The 18940-nt window shown below is 38.1% G+C and overlaps 1 protein-coding gene and 2 pseudogenes across 3 annotated transcripts; all 3 read left to right on the forward strand.

Moving 5' to 3' along the window:
- The first annotated feature begins 7 nt into the window (after positions 1-7).
- Positions 8-9159, forward strand: LOC149009945 (coiled-coil protein). 3 transcript variants are annotated; one of them, XM_089163393.1, is made up of 6 exons: positions 8-364; positions 457-548; positions 3217-3468; positions 4453-4614; positions 7343-7432; positions 8349-9158. In XM_089163393.1, the coding sequence occupies exons 1-6, from the start codon at positions 93-95 to the stop codon at positions 8534-8536; spliced, it is 1056 nt and encodes a 351-aa protein (XP_089019519.1). In that variant the 5' UTR covers positions 8-92; the 3' UTR covers positions 8537-9158. The 3 variants fall into 3 exon arrangements, with proteins under 3 accessions (XP_089019519.1, XP_089019520.1, XP_089019521.1); XM_089163394.1 differs by having other exon boundaries at positions 4456-4614; positions 8349-9155; XM_089163395.1 differs by lacking the exon at positions 4453-4614 and having other exon boundaries at positions 8349-9159.
- A 1208-nt stretch (positions 9160-10367) lies between these two features.
- On the forward strand, positions 10368-12096 carry LOC149009946 (E3 ubiquitin-protein ligase PUB23 pseudogene; annotated as a pseudogene).
- Positions 12097-13802: 1706 nt separating this feature from the next.
- LOC149009947 (2-methyl-6-phytyl-1,4-hydroquinone methyltransferase, chloroplastic pseudogene) lies at positions 13803-14908 on the forward strand (annotated as a pseudogene).
- The last annotated feature ends 4032 nt before the right edge of the window (positions 14909-18940 follow it).

An 18940-nucleotide genomic window follows, 5' to 3' on the forward strand; every position in this document is an offset into this window, starting at 1 on the left:
ACGTTGGAGTTGCTACTTGAGTTGCTAGGGAAGGGGAAGGGAACAGGTTGGAGTTGGGAAGGACAGACGAAAAAAAGGACGAAGCGGGGGATATGGAGATGGAAGGAGACAGTAAATGGAGCGTAACAGTGGAAGATCTCGTTGACGGTGGAGATGTTGAAGGAGCAATTTCTCTGCTCGAATCTGTGATTTCGAAGCTTAAAACTGGAGCTGATTCATCAAATTCGGATCTTGAGTTGGCCTGTGCTTACGGTGACTTGGCTAAGCTGTACTCCTCTCGAGGTTTATCTCTGAAAGCCGACGAGCTTGAAACCCAGGCATTTCTCATAAAGCAACAAGGTCGTCAAGATATTCGTCTTCCAGGGTTAGTTGTGCTCTTTGTCTTCCTCCTGTGTTTTGATCAGTTTAATTAGTTCCCATTGTCATGTTTTATCCTCATTTGAATTATTGTACTAGGTCTGATACTGTAACAAATAAAGATCAAGAGGGGAATAGAGTTTCGTCTGGCGATGTTTCCGCCGCCAATGATTCTGTTTCTTCTGATGATGGTGATTTCTCTTGCCTTCATCTAGTTTTGATTTACGTTTTCTTTAATTATTGGTTGTTTTTCCATTCCAAAGAATTTTCTTTGGGAATACAAGTTGTGTTTTTTACTTCTCTAAGCGTTTGCTTGATTTGTATTGAATTTGTTAAATTTATCATAAACATTCACACAAAAACACAAGGATCCAAGAATTAACATGGTTCGGCATTCATTGTTGAAGCATACATCCACATAAAAAACCCCAATCAACTGATATTGGGGTGAGGTTTCATTATCTTTAAATAGAAAATAGTAAGGGTTCTACAAGAAGTTAAATTCTAATATGACTCCACGTCTCTGCTAGTCTCCTTATAAAGTTGGGATACTAGCAAGTTACATTCATAACACTCCCCTCAATTTGGATCGAAAACATCATTTGAGGTCAACTTGCTCAATGCAATTTGAAACAATCCTTTGACAAGGTTTTGGTGAAGACATCTGGGGTTTCTATAGTTCCATCCTGAACTTTTTCACAAATAAAATGACAATCAACTTCAATGTGTTTAGTTCTTTCATGAAACTCCAGATTAGAGGCAATGTGTGTAGCCGCTTGATTGTCGCAGAGCAACTCCATGAGTTTGTTAGAACTTCTTACTCCCAATTCTTGAAGTAGGGCACCAATTCAGACTAATTCACTAGTGGCAGACGCCATTGCTCTGTACTCTGTTTCTGCACTAAAATGAGCGACAACATGTTGTTTTTTACTTCTCCAAGAGACTAAATTTTCTCCTACGAATACACAAAAGCCAGTAGTTGATCTTCAATCAGTAGGATTACCAGCCCAATCTGCATCAACATATCCTTCAATGTTTGTGTGTTCATTCTTATCCATGCAAATGCCCCTTCCTGGAGAAGACTTCAGATAATGTAGTATATGATTAACCAATTACATCTGCCCTTTATTAGGATTATGCATAAACTGAGTGACATAGCTCACTGTATATGCAATGTCAGATCTGGTAATGGTCAAATAAATCAATTTTCCAACCAACCTTTGAAAACAATTATTATCTTGCAATGGAGAATCATTATTAGTAACCTTTCAAGTGTAATACATGGGTGTGTTGATTGGTTTCACACTCAATTTGCCAGTTTCCTTCAACAAGTCAAGAGCATATTTCCTTTGAGAGATGAATAATCCTTTACTAAACCTTGCAACTTCAATTCCAAAAAAGTATTGAATTTGTCATAAGTCCTTGATGTCAAAAGTCTTCTTCAAATATTCTTTGAGGGTATTGATTCCTTGATGATCATCTCCAGTAATTACAAATTTACAATGTCATCCACGTGTACCAAAATTATTGTTGTGCCAGTAGAGGCTTTCTTCACAAACATGGAGGAATCTGATCCACTTATGTGAATCCAAATCTAATAAGAGCTGTACGTGGTGATTGTTTTAGGTCATATATTGCTTTCTTCAATTTACAAGCAAGTCCATCTTGTTTTTTAATGGGTAGCTTGGAGGAATTTTCATATAAACTTCTTCTTGTAAGTCTTCCTATAAAAAGACATTTTTTTACATCCATTTGCAAAAGTGGCCATTCACAATTAACGGCAACTGACATCAATACTCTTACAGTATTCATTTTAACTACAGGAACAAATGTCTCTTTATAATCAACTCCATATGTTTGAGCATATCCTTTGGCAACAAGCCTTGCCTTATACCTCTCTAGAGTCCCCTCACTCTTGAATTTGGTCTTGTAGACCCAACGACATCCAACTGGATGTTTGCCACTTGGGAGTTGCACTATATCCCCTGTTTATTTTTTATGAAGAGCTTCTAGTTCCTCATTCATAACCTTCACCCATTTAGGTGAATTCTTAGCTTCAATAAAATTGGCCGGCTCCTCATGGTCTTCAATGGTTGAAAGATATGCAAAATATTGAGGGCAGATATTATCATAATTTATATGAGATTGGATTGGGAACTTAACTGTATGATAAGTGGTAAACTCGCGCAATCTCACTTCCTGTGTGGATGTGAGGAAAAAGTTGTTAATCATCAATCTTGCATTGAAGACCACGAGAGGTATTTGATGTTACTTTTTGGTGTGGATTGGAACCATTAGGATTTCTACTTCAGAATCCTAAATTGTGGGAGGGTATATTTTGTAGAGGATGTTTCTGGTATGAGAAGATGGACCAGATGAGATTTTGCATTGGATACTTGTGTCAATGTTATCTTTTGTGATTGGAAATTCAGTGAAGAAGTTCCGTTGTACAGATTGTGCTCCTTTGAGGAGAGATTTGAGGCCCATATTTTCATTTCTTAAATATAATACTAATTCTGCTTTTTGGGGGAATTCTGAACCACTAAAGTTGTTGTGTAGTGAAGCTAGTTTCTTCAGTTTGCTCATATTGTATTCCTATTACCGGTCAAGTGACTTCTAAAATGCAATTAGAATAGCTTTGTGTTTCAACTAGAATAGTTTTGCTTCTCAGTAAAATGTCGATAATATTTGCTTGTACTTTTAGTGACTTTTGCAATGTTAAATGTTGGCTTATTCAAAGAGAGGAGGGGGGGGGGGGGGGGGGGGGGGGGGGGGGGAAGGAAAAGGAAATGTTGAAATTAACATATTATGGGTGCGCTCTAATTTCATTATGTGCTATGAATCTTAAATCTTGTTCAGATTGGGAAGCGATTGCTGATCGTGAACCTGGTGAATTATTCTCTCCACATGATGAAGAATGTGCAGTAAAAGTTTCAGTTGAAGATACCAAAGTTCAGACTCTTCAGGCTCCTAAGCGGCGGGGAAGAGGCGAATTCTTGTATACAAAAAATTGCTTGTATAGTGATGAAAAACTTGATATTGCAAGGGGAAATGAGTCACAGGGTGCAGCTCCTAGCTGTAGTTCAGAAGAAAAAACAGAAATAAGAAATGGTAAGTTTCATGCACTTCAAAAGATTTGGTCTAATCTGCATCGAAAGGCATATTGTATTTTGTTGAAGCTTCTGTTCTTTTATGTTTTGTCACTTCATTGCTATTTTTCAACTACAAAAGTTTCTCTAGGTGCCCAAACCTGGGGAGGAATCTCTTCGTCTGGGACATGCTACAATTTGGATGGCTGATATGGACCATATGTCTTATCCGACAGTTGAATAGATAGATGACTTTGTGAATGAATCTACCTGTCAAATTTTGTTAATATCTCAACTATATGTGCAGCCATTTAATGAATTATTCTACCTTGTATTTTGCATCAGTTGGATGCATAAATTTTGATATTGACTGTTTGAGAAAAATCACGGTTCAAAAACAGATCTTGTGCATGTCCTTGGTATACTTGGTGCTTTTCTGTAGTTAGAGTCATGTCTTGTTTACATATTATTCCCCATAATTTCTTTTTTAAAGTAAAAAGGGGCATCTAGTTCTGGAGCCTTGGAGTTTTGATATCTCTTGAGATGATTAGAGATTTTGCTTTCCAATTTCTTGTTCTGTTGGAAGATGACAACTGCTAATGCAATCTTTAGATGATTTGTGCATTGAGAATACTACATCCGTTTTTCCTTGTAAATTATTATTTATGATGAGATTAAAAAGAAATTCTGGGTCTTGCTCTCTCTTTTTTTTAGTTTTTTATGTTTTGGGGTTTTCCCCCCTTTTTTGGGAAGTTGGGGGGGGGGGGGTTGTTAGGTAGGATGGGGAGAACCGGAGAAGGGTTTTTTGTATTTGTCATTCCTCTGCTCCTAGAAAATGTATAAGGAGGTGGCATGATTTATGCTCTGAATAGCAATTGTGCCATATGCTGTGGTGCCTTGTTTCTGTGAGCTTTTATCTCATGCTTGAGTGCTATTTTTGTTTTCCATTTTGAGAGGATTTGTTAGTCAAAACAAATTAGGTATCTAACTGTTAATGTGATTTCAGCAGTAATTGGTACGAGGCATGTACTTGTTCTGGATGGTTTCCCACCAAGAACCAAAACAACGGATTTAGAGAAGTATCTTGTAAACTACAGTGACTCTGATTTTGCAATACGCTGGGTCCATGACACTTGCGCCCTTGCAGTATTTCGAAGTTCATCAGTAGGTAATATCCCAACTTAACTACTTTGTTGAGCTTAACAAAGGGTGAACATTTCTTTACTGTCCCACTAAGATAAGCTTATCTGCTTGTCCCATGCTTGTCTTCAATGTGACACAAGTTGGATGAGTCTCAAATTTTGTGGTACTGACAGAACCCAATGTCTTCCAAATGTTACATGTTGACTCAATCTGAGTTTACAAGGTGGCAAAATAAATGTTGAAACATCTGAGACTGTGGAGCAAACGAACATGGGAGGTATACTGAATGTGGGTTTAAAATATAGATGGCCAATATGGGTAATGTTTTACCTATCAAATGAATGGATTGCCACATCACTCTACATTGTGACAGAATTAGGTGGACAATGTAGATAAGCTTAAACAAAATGGACCTTGAAGTGTCAATTTCCACTTATAAGGGTGATAGTATTATGAGAAAACAATTTTTAAGGGGGTTCCATGTAGATAAGCTTACATACATGGTCCACCATTTTTGAGCAGTGCAGAGGGCTGTTTTAGTTGATTTGACCATTCGATGGATAAAGCACCTTTGGATTTTAAATATGTCAAATTCATGGCCTGATGCAATCATTTGGCCTGTCATCCAGTGGCTTTTCAAATCAATGAAGGGCTGAAGTGGGTAATTCCAACAGTTGGATAAATAGGAGACCATTTTGTAGCCATCTATCAGGTTATGAGGTAAATGAATTATATGGTGTGTACAGACCTTCTTCAGCCATTTGAAGCTTTATAAAAAAAAATCTCTCTTTGATTCTGCCATGTAGTTTTAACGCTTTTAGCTGAAACTTGCTTTGGGATAGAATGTATGGACCATCCTTCCCAGGAAATTGAGGTCCAACTAGAGCAGCATTCTCACAAATGGTCAGGCTCTTAGATAAGCCTATCTGGATGAACCGTGTTTGAATTTATGATTTTAGGTGTAAGGTGGCCTTGATTTTGTCATCCAGTGGCTAAAGGCTTAGCTGGTCCTTGGAGGTGTGTCCACCTCATTAAGGGAGCTAGTGCTTTGTGTTTAATGGAAGTTGGGTTTAGCTAATTTTTTGTCCTATGAGCTAGCCTCAAGATGGATTAGAAACAGTAACACCTAAAAATATGGCAGCAAAATTCAAATTTTCTCTATAACGGGACCCAATTGATGAGGAACATTTATTGTATTGTATTTGGGTGTGTTTTTTTTTTTTTTTTTTTTTTTTTTTTGGGGGGGGGGGGGGGAAGGGGAGATCATGGAACAGCTTTTGTTAGCCTTAACAAGTTCCACTTGATATCAACCATGCAGCAGTCGATCTAGCCCTGCCATTTCATATTTGCCTAGAAAAGCTTTAGCACAAGGCCAGGCCAAAAGAAGGGGCAGGGCAACAAGGGGCGATAGGACAGCAACACACAAAGGCCAGAGAAAGAACCAACAAAAAAGAAGACCAAGAACCCGGAGGGCCGCCAGGACAACCCCACGGAGGCACCAAGGCCGAGAGCGAGGAGGAGAGCCACGACCGACCAAACCAACGGGGGAGCAGAGACCAGAGCCGAGGACGCAAAACACCCGAAGCGAAGGAACCGAGGACAAACCGAGCCAGGACAACCCCAGGAGGCACCAGGCCGAGAGCCGAGGAGGAGAGCCACGACCGACCAACCAACGGGGGAGCAGGAGACCGAGAGCCGAGACGAAACACCCGAAGCGAAGGAACCGAGGAAAACCGAGAAAAACAAAAGGAGAGCAACCCGCGAAGAGGAGGCGGAGGAGCGGGAAAGCGGGAGGCGAACCAAAGACGGGGGCGGAGAGAAGCGGGAAAAGAAGCGGAACAAGAAAGAAAGGAAAGAGAAGAAAGAAGAAGAGGGAAGAAGGAACAGGGAGGAAAGAGAGAAACGAAAAGAGAAAGAAAAAAAAGAGGAGAAAAGAGAAACAAGAGACAGAAACAAGGAGGAAGAACAAGGAGAACAGGAGAGGAGAAGAAAGAGAAGAGGGAACGAAAGGAAGGACCGCAAGGGGCGGGGGGGGGGGGGCAAGCAAGACACGGAGGGCGGACGGAGAGAAAACAAGAGGAGAGAAACGAAACCAGGAGGGAACGGGAGAGGCAAGGGAACCAGAACGGGCAGCTTTTTCTGTGCACAAGGGGCGAGCGAGGGGGCCGGCCAGCACTGTGGTGATTTGGCCGCCCCCCGGTCAGGGATAACACAATTGTATACATAAAGAAAAACCAGGTCAGATGTTGGTTAAAAGTTCCAATGTAAAAATATAGGTCTTTCAAAGTCATGGGAATAATTTAATATAAGTCAGTTTTATGATTGAGTTCAACATGCGATTAATGCCTAGCTATATCCTTCAGGGATCTGCCTCATCAGTAGTCACTTGGCCAAACTCAATTGCTTCTATTCTGTGATATCTTTAGGTGGTTGCTGCACCTATGTGATACCAACCTTAGTGACACTCCGAGCTGGTATCTGCTACACAGTAGCTCATCTGGCCCTCAAATTTCCTTCAATTTTATACTGCTATAACATTGACATTCCCTAATTCTTATTATGGTATTGGTGTTTTCAACGTTTGACTTCTTTCCATGTTATGTCCAACTAGATGGAGCAGTTGGCTTTCTTTGGTCGTGTGTTTCTGGCCCTCCTCTTGTTTATTGTTGTTGCATCATTATCTATCCTGTTTTCTTTGTTTTATAACTACAACAACATTTTGGTTTCAATTCATGCATTACTTTTTGATACAGCAAGTGAGGCAGTAAAAAGCATCAGTTGTCCATTCACGGTACGTCTGCTTGCTGAGAATGATGTACTCTTGACGAGGATTTCCACGAGAGGTATAGCATTTATCTTCTTCTCTGCTTTCCTGCTCCTGAAGGTTTTATGACATTCTACAGACTGCATGTGTTCAAATTTAGAAAATATTCCAGTAATAGTGTGTTCCAAGTATCAGCTGCCAGCAGAATATGATGGGTAACACAACTAATAGTAACACTTCTGCTCAATTTTTTCCTTGCTTTGGGCCCTTTAAGGAGAAGGCTGTATATATAGCAGACATGTCCCAAGCAGAATGACCATGCTCGGAAACCACAGATGACGTGGAAGACCAGTTCCCGAACAGAATTAGTCGAAAGTGAAAATAGTCCCAAAGAGCATTGCTCCTGCCTGGTTGCTTGCGGCTAAGGCAACCAGATCAGTTAATCTCTTTATGAAATAGATCTCCCTTCATCTGGCTTAGCTCATGGAATAGTAGCTCTTAACTTGCAAAGGCATTCTCCAAATAGAGAATTTTATAAATAAAAATATTATAGTCAGTTGATCTTCCTCTCCTCCATAAAGAAGGTTCTTGTGCCTCAGCATCAAGTCCGCTGTCAAATCCTTCCATTGGTGGTTCAAAAGCTTAATTTGAACCATTAAGGTATGTGTTTGTTGTCTTTATTCTGTTTGGCCGTTCCATTCTTATTAGTATGATCTTGACCCCTTCATGATCTGATCCTGCTTGAGCATGCATTGGTAGTAGTCACATAAATTTTTTACATGTCTCGCCTAACAACAATCATCATGTTCTGCCTCATGGTGAAACCCATATCCCTGATCTCCATCTTCCTGACCTCAACTTCATTTCATGAAATGAAGTTGAAAAACCAGTGATAATATAAGGGGGTTATTACTGGAGAAAACAACATTTTAACTCATGAAATGTGTTCACTTTGTTTTGTTCAATTTAACTGGGATTCATTCTTTGGTTTTCAGACCTTGAGCCTCCTTACCCAAGGCCAAAAACATCTGCGAGGACAGCCCAGAGGCTGATTGCTCAGGGAATTGGACAGAGGCTGCCAACAACCTTTGGAATCGGTGACTTGAAGAAGCAAGAGGAAGACAGAAGGAACCGCATTGTCACTAGGCAAAACTTGAGGGACGAGGCTTGGGGTGCTGACTAGAATCACTATTTTGTGTTCCATGTCTTATTGAATTCTGAACCCTTTCGCAGTTTGGTTAGAGGAACATAGCTGTATATTTCATATTTTGTATTTACCCAAAAAAATTAAATTAATATTTCCATAGGAGGAATACGAAATTGGTTCATGTGACAAAATGTCTTGTGATGCCAAAATAAAAACTCATATTGACTGCAACCCATACATGATTGATTCGTTTTGACTTCTTCCAACATTTGACTGTTTTATTGTTGATCCATGTCTGAACAATTGACTAGCATTAAGCAGAGCCGGCACTGCGTGTTCCATGACAAGTGCAAAATCAAGATGAAGTTTGGGCTGTTATGCGTTTAACAGTGGAAACACCATGTTTTCAGCTTTCTCACAAGCCAAATTGTTGAGTCAGTCAGTCTTGATTAAGTAGTTTCATTGGCTGAGTCGATCTCTTGGATTACAAAACAGGCTATTGTAGTTAACAGGGGTGTTGTAATTGGATCGTACCAAAATGACAAGTGATACCCCAATATGCATTGATACACTACATGTATAAATTTCATACCAAAGTGAGACCAGACTGAATAACCAAAGAACTGAACCTGATAATGAAAACCCTAATTTCATTTTCAAAATGTGAGGATTCAAATTTAGAAAAATCTTGTTAATCCTCCTGAAAAGTAAAAATAATAACCAACTGGGTCAAACTATGGTCGGTTCAAACGCCTGGTCAGGACCAGTTCCATAGATTAACCCATTGGTGCCTTGAGCAGGAAAGAACTTGATGGTTATAGAAAGAATTGTGATCTTAATAAGTTCGGGATAGACAATTGTACCCCATATGGAAACTATAACAAACCCAAATTTAGGAGATTAAACCCTACGATCCAATGCCCAAATAAGATTGGTTAATTGATCCAACTGTTAGCAATGAAATGTAAACCTATATAAACTAAAGCATAACTCAAAGAAAAGGTAATTTAATTATTTCCCTCCATTGAATCTTGCAATTAAGCTCTGCAATTTGTTAAAACTCTTTGGTGGTGCTCTAATTGATTTAACCATCAGAGGTGGTTTCTCAATGGCCGAGTTGGTCCACAACTGACATTTGTTTTGTAAGCCTCTAGACAATTCTCAAACGCATCACTTCCTTTTTCCCTACTTCTAAATCTGGAATGCTTTCAACTTTTTCATTATCGAGGTCCTAATAATAGTTGGTTCATACTTATTTATCTATGACTCCCATTACTTCGGGAAGGAAAAAATTAGAACCAGAAGAAGACGGTTCATGCCTTTATTATTTAACTCTTGCCACAACATTTCATTCCTCCAAATCCGTTATTTCTTAGAACGTTCGGTCACGATGGTCACATTATTTATTTATTATTATTATTATTATTATTATTTTCTTTTCTTTTCTTTATTTTGGTAAACTATTTTTTCTCTATTCTAGTGTTCCCAATAAGTACTCCAGTCAGTGTACCACTACACAAGAAAACAAGAAAAGAAAACATGTTGCCCTAAATAACCAGAGAAAATTAAATACTGAACCGACCCATTTGATTGGGTTGGGTTCCAGTCAAATATTTTTATGCCACGTTTCAAACTGAAAAAGAAAGATGGCTGAAGAATTAGCTGCATTCGTAACTTCACTACGTTTTCTGTGATTTGACCAGTGAACGTGGATTCCAGATTTTTGAAACTATGGAAACAAAGACGACCACCGCTCCTACTCCAAAACCTCCATATGAATTCAATTTTTTTCCGTTGAAATCCATCCATAAATCAGCCGCTTTCTCTTACCAATCTCAGCTTCTCACAACAAACAATTCACCCGCTCTCTCTCTCTCTCTCTCTCTCTCTCTCTCTGTCTGTTGTGCAATATTACACTTTGTATGATTTCTGGGTTTTCTCATGGATGATCAGATAGAGATTCCACCGTACTTCATCTGCCCCATATCCCTTCAGATCATGAAAGATCCAGTAACAGCCACCACCGGCATCACATACGATTATGAGAGCATCAAAAAGTGGTTGTCCTCCGGCAACAACACAACATGCCCAGTAACAAAACAATCTCTGCTTTTAGATTCCGATTTAACCCCAAACCACACTCTCCGGCGACTAATCCAGTCATGGTACACCTCTATCCCTCCCCCAAAACCACCTCTCCAGAAGAACCACATCCTTAAACTCATTCAAGACCTTAGGGTTCCTCAACTGCAACTAGAGTCCTTGATGAAGTTAGAGTCTTTGGCTTCTGAGAAAGAATCCAACAGGCGATGCATGGTAGAAAGTGGTGTAGGCAAGGCCATGGTTTCTTTGATCATAAGGTGCTTCAAGGAAACCCGATCAGACGGGATCCAAGGAGCTCTTAACATTCTTCTTTGCTTGAGGATCCCTAATGATGAAGTAAAGCTGCTTCTCACAGAAAACTATGATTTCGTAGATTCAATCATATGGGTTTTGAAGCAAGACATGGATAAAGCAGTGAAGATGAAAGCACTCAATGTCTTTAGAGTCTTCATTGAAGGTGCAGGAGCAAACATAATGGATCGGTTAAAACCCGAGTCCTTTCAAGTGCTGATACAAGTTTTGAGAGATGGTTTCTCTAAAGAAGCAACTAGGGCTACCTTACATATCTTACTAGAGGCTTGCTTATTGGGAAGAAATAGAGTTAAAATCAATGAAGCCAGTGCGGTTGCAGAGCTTATAGAGCTGGAACTCACCATGCCAGATAAAAGAACCACAGAGCTGATCCTTGGTGTATTGGACTATCTATGCTCATGTGCAGATGGGAGAGCCCAATTTCTAGCTCACTCTGCAGGGATCGCCATGTTAGCAGAGAGGATTCTAAGAGTTTCATCGGCCGCCAATGAATCAGCTGTGAGAATTCTTGCATCAATAGCTAAACACTCAGCTACCAATGAAGTTCTCCACGAGATGTTGAGAGTAGGAGCTGTATCAAAGATTTGCATGGTTCTTCAGGCCCATTGTGGAGCGAACGTGAAAGAGTTCGCTAGAGGAGCTCTTAAGTTGCACTCTAAGACGTGGAACAATTCTCCTTGCATTGCAACTCATCTGATAACAAGGTAGTCAATTAATGTAAGTTCATGGAACATATAACTTCCCATGCATCATGGTTAAGACCTATGAATAGCCTTTTGTTTTTCCTTCAATGTATATGATAAAGTTTTTGAAGCAGATGGGATCAGAAGAAGAATTTTGATCTCCTTTATCAAGAATACACAAGAAAATCTTTATTCCGCTTTTTTTTTCACAGCTTAGGAACAATATTTTTGTTTAAAATTCTAGACTTCCATCTCATTTCCAAGACAGATATGAATGATGTTTGCCATTTTCATTTTTCCCAACCTTCCATTAATATCTGTTTTCGCTTCTTTCTCCAACTAATGATCAAATCAAGCGCAATTGCATCAGCAAGTTTCTACGAATACGTCTTCCACAATTAGTATGACTCTTACTATCAAATTTGTCTACTTCAAATTTTTAAATGTATTATTCAATATTAACCTCACCCAAAATAAAATCACCAATCAGTGATTGATGACCAAACATGATTTAATTGAGGAAGAACCTTCAATTTGGGTTGGGAGTTGGACAATAATGGTAACCAATCACTAGATAGTTGAAAATGAGGAATAAGAGATTGGAAGACTTGTACAGTTCAAATTAACAACTATTATTTAGGTGGATTCAAACCATAAAACTGAGGTACGCATGTTTTAATTTATCACAGAATATCCATTTATATACTCTGAACAACTACAAACCTTGTGAATTGCAAATCTCCCAAAAATAGATAGACTGGCTTTTTTTGGTAATCCAAAAATATATTGACTTGATCACCCAATTTAAAATAGAAATGATCACCATACAAGTTAATGGTGTCACTTTCTATTCACAGGCTACAAGCCTAGAAGAGTTGGTGTTGAAAATTCAAACTATTAACGTTACGGCTGGCTTTTTTTTCTTTTTGTTGACACCTTGACTTTGACCGATTTAATACTGGAATTATTTTAGTTTGGAGAGAGAGGTGGTCGGTTCATATAACCATGTCATATTCTGGCAAATAGAAATCTGATAACTAAGTAAACAACGCCCGCAACAGGTCAGAGTTCTAAACCCTTAGAAGTCAGGGGCAAAGCTTTGTCTATATTTAAATAATGTGCAATAACTCTCTCTCTTGACAAGATAGGCATAAGATGATCCAAGAGAACTTCAGTTTCTAAAAAAAAAAATAATAATGGGTGTGTGCGGGAGTGGAGACAAGATTGAATATGAGGGAAGGAGGGTGAGTAATGAGAATCTAGAACACGTCTCCATCGGCAAGCAATTACATCTTTTTACCGACACATTGTTGGGGGTCACCTTTAAACTATTTTTTCATATTTAAACGTAAGGCCCATATTAAAAATATGGGTAAATTATTAGAACTATAAAATAAGTTACACAATTAAATAGGTAAGTTATTAAAAAATATATTAAAATAAAATATAAGGGTTAAAACCGTACGATTAGATTTGTTATCTTTAAAAGATTTTAAAAATCATGAATAGTGGTTGCTAAATTATTAAGGAAAATAATTTTAAAAAAAAATAGCAGAATAATTAAATAGAAAGAAAGAATTATCAAAGAGATAAGATAGAATCATAGACAAAAAAAGATAGAATGAAGGTAAAAAAAAATCATAATATGAAAGTGACAGAAGTGAAGAACAAGATGTAGAAGTGGAAGAAAAAATAAAGAGAGAAAATTTTTCAAAAGGGGAGAAAAAAAAAGATGGTAAGGAAGAAATTGTAAGAAAAAATATGGGGAACCAATTAGATTTTGAAAATTAAATGAAAAAAATTCGGTTGTTATGATTAGATCCGATAAAATCAATGCTTGAAATTCTTGAACCTCCATAAAATAAAACTTAACAATGAAATTACTATTAGGGGAGATGAAATTTTATGAGAAAGTTCGAGAATTCTTGAGAGAGGGGTGGGCCAAAATATATAATAGGTTTTACACCCGAAAAGAGAAAATCGAAAAGGTAAAATAAAGAAAATACTGATTTTTTTTCAGAAAATCTAGGTGGAGGCTCCCCCTCAATAGCTCCGCCCTGTTAGCTGGACCACAAAAAATGTTGGAAAATTTGTCAAATCTTGCAAACTTATCTCCTCTAAGCATCTGTCAGTGGTATACATATATATATAAGTGGCTGAGAGGTTAAAAGTATTCTCATCCCATTGTTGTAAGGTTTCTTTTCTTTACTTTCATCGTCTCATGGCTTCAGAAGGAAAGTTTGGGAGGTTTCTTCAACATAAAAAAGAGGCTCGTTGGTTCTATGGTGGTCTCTCCAGGGTCTATGACTCCATTGGAAACCCTCCACACTATACTGAAGATATGAGGAAAGAAGCCCTGGAGCAGTTGGACCTCAATGACAGAAACCTGAAAGTGGTAGACGTTGGTGGTGGAACTGGGTTTACTACTTGTGGTGTTGTTAAGCATGTAGATGCCAAGAACGTTACCATCCTCGACCAATCTGCTGAGCAGCTTGCTAAGGCAAAGAAGAAAGAAGCCTTGAAACAGTGCACCATCATTGAAGGCGATGCTGAAGATCTTCCTTTCCCAACTGATTATGCTGACAGATATGTTTCTGCAGGTAGCATCGAATACTGGCCAGACCCACAACGTGGCATCACTGAAGCATATCGAGTATTGAAACCTGGTGGCAAGGCTTGTATGATTGGTCCTGTGTTTCCAACCTATTGGTTGACATCCTTCATTGCAAATCTGTGGATGCTCTTCCCGAAAGAGGAAGAGTATATCGAATGGTTCAAGAAAGCTGGTTTCGAAGATATTCAACTCAAGAGGATTGGTCCAAAATGGTTCAGAGGGGTTCGTCGACATGGTTTAATCATTGGCTGTTGTGTTACAGGTGTGAAGCCAAAGCCAGGTGATTCTCATCTGCAACTCGGACCAAAGCTGGAGGACGTGAAGAACCCCACCAACTATTTGGTTTTCATTGTACGTGCTATCATTGGGGTCTTGGCATCAATATACTATGCTCAAATAAGTCACTACATGTGGATCAAAGATAAGATCGTTCCCAAAGGAAAGCCTATTTGAGATTGCCAAAGAGTAAAATATAAGAGTACTCGTGTGTTTCCTCCTTTGTTTTGGGTAGCTAGCTCTAGCTTGTTATTGTAATAAAACTGCCAACAAGCTGAAACCTGGACGGAAGTTCCGGTGGCTTCGTGGAGTAATGGAATGTTATATGCTTTGCTTTATGCTTTTCACCCAGATATGTAGAATAAAATAAGATTAATTCTCATCTTCGAAAAACAATCCGTGGCAATGTGGCATACACGAAAACAACAATTAGGGTTTAAGGCAACGTTAAGCTTGCTTTTATATAAACTTGTTTGATTCAATTTCAGTAAATAGTTTCAATTTTTGGCATGGCATCTTTTCATATGACTTCTTGTTAGAGGTGGCTTCTGACTTCTGAGTGTGGAACCATACAGCATTTGGTCCCTCATTGATTGAACAGATAATGAAAAAGTGAAAAGAACTCAATAAAATCAGGCGCCCGGACTGCGAGAGAACAGTGGTAACTTTCCTTTCGTCTTCTTCCATGGAATATAAAGAAATTAACGTGTGCTCGCCACCTATAAAGTTTTTGAAGGGTTTCTTAGATAGAGACCGCAATGAATCGAATCATCATGTAGCTTTCTTGTAATGAGATTGTTTTCAGATAGAGACACCCTAATGACTCTACAGTCATGCATATAGATTTCTTGGAATGATCGTCCTCACCCCAGACTGATCTCTGCTCCCAGCATCGCTTTTCTAGCACAGACTACGGCGCCACAGAACTATTGACGATGGGTCCTAACTTTTTAAGTGCAAGTCCCATATACATACACATATGGTTATAGAGATGATTCACGCTCGTTCGATGAAATGCTCTAAAGACCCTAATAATGACTCTCGATAGTCATGTGACTTTTTCGGAATGAGAATTTTTATATGGATACCCTAATCATGTACTCTAAAGTCATATAACCGCCTTAATTAGAATGAGATTTTTTCGATAGATACAGTAATAATTCTATAGTCATGTAGCTTTCATGGAATAAGAAATTTCTGATGGATACCCTAATGACTGTATAGTAATGTAGTTTCCTTGAAATGATCCCATCAGAAGTGTTGTAGGTGTTTGATGAAATGCTCTAGAGACAAATGATGACCTGAACTTGAAGTAACATATTTTTCTCGATTCAAGGCTGTTCACCATTACCGAGAATTCGACATCTGGCTCATTTACGTAAGCTGAAATTCAACTGCTGACTCATGACTTTGTTTTTCCCTGTTTTTAGGTCAAAGCAGGCTCCTGAGTTAACTATGCTTTGTGATCCTACAGCTCAGATGTAATTAATTATGTGTTCAACTATTCTTTGTGATGGCAGTCGCAATCAGATATTTGTCCTCTTCTGGAATGGAGTTTCAGTGCAATTACATTCACTCTGCAGCAGTGAGCTGTGTGTACGATGAAGATAGAATAAAGAAGCATCGACTTCATGATATGTTTTTGGGTGAAAGACTTCAAATTCTGCATGAAAGACTGATCTATAGATTGAATACATGGAGTTCAATGTATACATGAATAATATCTTGGAAGGGTAACAAACGTCTCAGAAGCAAATCAACCACTTGAACGTGTCGTGAATCTGTGGCCTATGAGTTCATAAATATCTACTGTCATAATTAGATGCAATGACTCAGGCGTTCATTGACCTTTCACCTTTGTGATGCTCGTTCTAGAAAATGGCGCCTTCTAAAACAGAGTGGAAAAAAATAAATGATTCAGAAGTGACTTCTACCTCATTTTAAACCAAGCAACATGAATTGACCGATGAGGATCAAGATGCTCATCGGATGGGACAAAAAACTGGTGACTGGGCGTGTAATCAGACCTCCTGAGAGCTCCACCCTCCAAAAACCATGGTTTCACGCAAGTGAGTCATTCTAGGGCATGGGAATCGCTCCAATCTTCAAGGAGGTTCCTCTCAACCCAAGCCTGATAGGGAAGATATGTTGATGTGGATCTGCCAATTTACCAACCTCAAATTACGCATGACAAGGACTGTCACTGTCTCGCATCAAACGAACACTGCCACCTGCCAAAACCGGCCAACATGTCAAGGTGGTCAATTCTCACACCTGACCTGTCAAGAGGAGATTTGGGCCAACTAGATGATCCAACGGCTACCATTAGTCAAGAGATTTGCTATAAATACTCTCACCTACATGATTTGATTCAATCGTTATTTCATTGTTCTCTAACTAATAACTATTCACCTCGAACTTAGAACCCATCTTCGGGGTGGACCTTGTTTCAGTCTTAACAGTCATGCGCATTTAATGCGTAGGACTGAAACAATTTTTGAAGGTGACTACCGACCACCTTGGTCGGTACGCTATGAACATATTCTAGTCCGGCCAGCATAGGTTCGACAATAGTTCAACCATGGTACCACTCACATACTACACAACTTGTTTGACAAAAACCAGCTGTGCTGGTAATTGAACTTGATACCAAATTGATGACCCAATATAGATAACGAGTAAAATGATTTAACAACCAATGGCAAATTTATTTAATATGGTTTTATGCTGATACCAATCTCATACAAGATAAGTTTTTGAGTCAACTAATTCCTGTTTAAATACCATACATTGAAAACATGATGTGTAAGACCAGAACTATAAAATTGCTTGGGTGTCACGCAATTAATGCACAGCACCTGCAGCAAACAGTCAAGATCAAAATATCAACCATCCGTTTTCAAAAGTAACCCGATCGATTCGTTCAACACAATGTTGTACAACACTAAAGTTGAACTTTTAGAACTAGGGTCATAATACATTCAAGGATATTAACTATTTATTTATTTTTCCCTTTTGGTAATAGATATTATATTAGCTAGTTATGGACCTTATGGTACATATTGCAGGTCTTTTTAATTAAGTGAAGGTCACGACATACAACAAAAGATTTTTTCTTTTTCTTTTTTTTTTTTTGTGTAAGATACACCAAAAGAAATTTGACGATCAAATAAAAGGTCAGACGAAAAATTTAAGAATATGATGCTTCCTTTACCCGTTCAAATTCCAGTCTCTTTTATATTTTATTTCAATAAGATTATTTGAATAGTCAAAAAAAAATCCCAGCCGATGCATGTTGGGGGAGAATTTATCTCCTTCCTTTTGATACAAGTTCATGAATATAATTAGGGATAATTATTGTTTCTCTTCCTTGTACTTCTTTAAATTATTAATTCAACCTTTAATTTTGTCTACAGATTTTACTAATGCTCTTTATTGTTAAACTTTGTTAATTTACTGATAATGTGACATTTATATTTTTTTAAGTCTCTAAAATAATGTTAGAATTATCTCTTTACTCATTCAGTCATTTATTAAATTATAATACTATCCTTAATTAACTATGAAAAAAAATTAATCTTAAATCAATTTTCTTCTCTAAAAAGAAACCATCAAATAAACAAAATATGTGATTTTTCTTCTCCAAAACGAAACCACTGAATAAAAGAAATATGTGATTAAATAAAACTCAAAATAGAAACTAAATACTCCTATTGTTGGAACTTAAATTTATATTATAAAGGGATAATTACTATCTGTCTTTGATTTTATTCTTGCCCGTTCAATCACTCTGCCGGGCGGGGGTTTTATATTTTCCCACTTTTTGGGGCGGAAAAATCGTTTTTTAAATAAAAAACAAAATCCAAAAGAAGGTGAACGCGTCCCAAATTGGTTTGGTGAAGGTGGGAAACCAATTATTCTTTATCATTATGTACATTTTAATGGAATTAGGAACGAAGAAATAAGATCTCAAGAGATAATTCATTCACTATTAATGATAAAAATGGTCATTCCGCATACTCTGGTCTAACCCAATGAGTGAACGGTCCGACCAGTTATTCCAAATAGTATGGTTCAACCAAGTTGCCTATGGTAGGGTCGACCACTTACTAAGGAAAACCCGCTCAGAGTAAACTTCTATCATCTATAACTTCTTGGAGGGATAGATCAATTAAAGCACTCTTCACAAAGTCATATTCCGAATCTAATTCTGCCATCTTACACTATATAAACACCTCAAGTAAAACTAAAAGGGTAAGCATTCATATTCTGTGTGATCAATTACTTGAATTCTTTATTAAGTAATTGAGATCATGCTATTGGTATTGACTAGCTCGTCAGAGACATACCTAGAGCACGTATTTTGCAAGTTCGTGACAGGGAAGAACGAGCAGGATTTTGTATCAACATTCACAAACTCTCTTGATCTGAGTCTTTATCACATTTTAAATA

Source organism: Hakea prostrata, chromosome 7 (assembly GCF_041222555.1).
Source record: "Hakea prostrata isolate BN-2017 chromosome 7, UWA_Hpros_2, whole genome shotgun sequence".
Classification (NCBI taxonomy): Eukaryota; Viridiplantae; Streptophyta; class Magnoliopsida; order Proteales; family Proteaceae; genus Hakea; species Hakea prostrata.

Excerpts from the sequence above, each read along its gene's own strand:
- LOC149009945 (XM_089163393.1), top strand. The coding sequence starts at position 93 with ATGGAGATGGAAGGAGACAGTAAATGGAGCGTAACAGTGGAAGATCTC. Across the intron at positions 365-456 it reads CAAGATATTCGTCTTCCAGG|GTCTGATACTGTAACAAATA; the intron begins GTTAGTTGTGCT and ends TTATTGTACTAG. Across the intron at positions 7,433-8,348 it reads GACGAGGATTTCCACGAGAG|ACCTTGAGCCTCCTTACCCA; the intron begins GTATAGCATTTA and ends TTTGGTTTTCAG.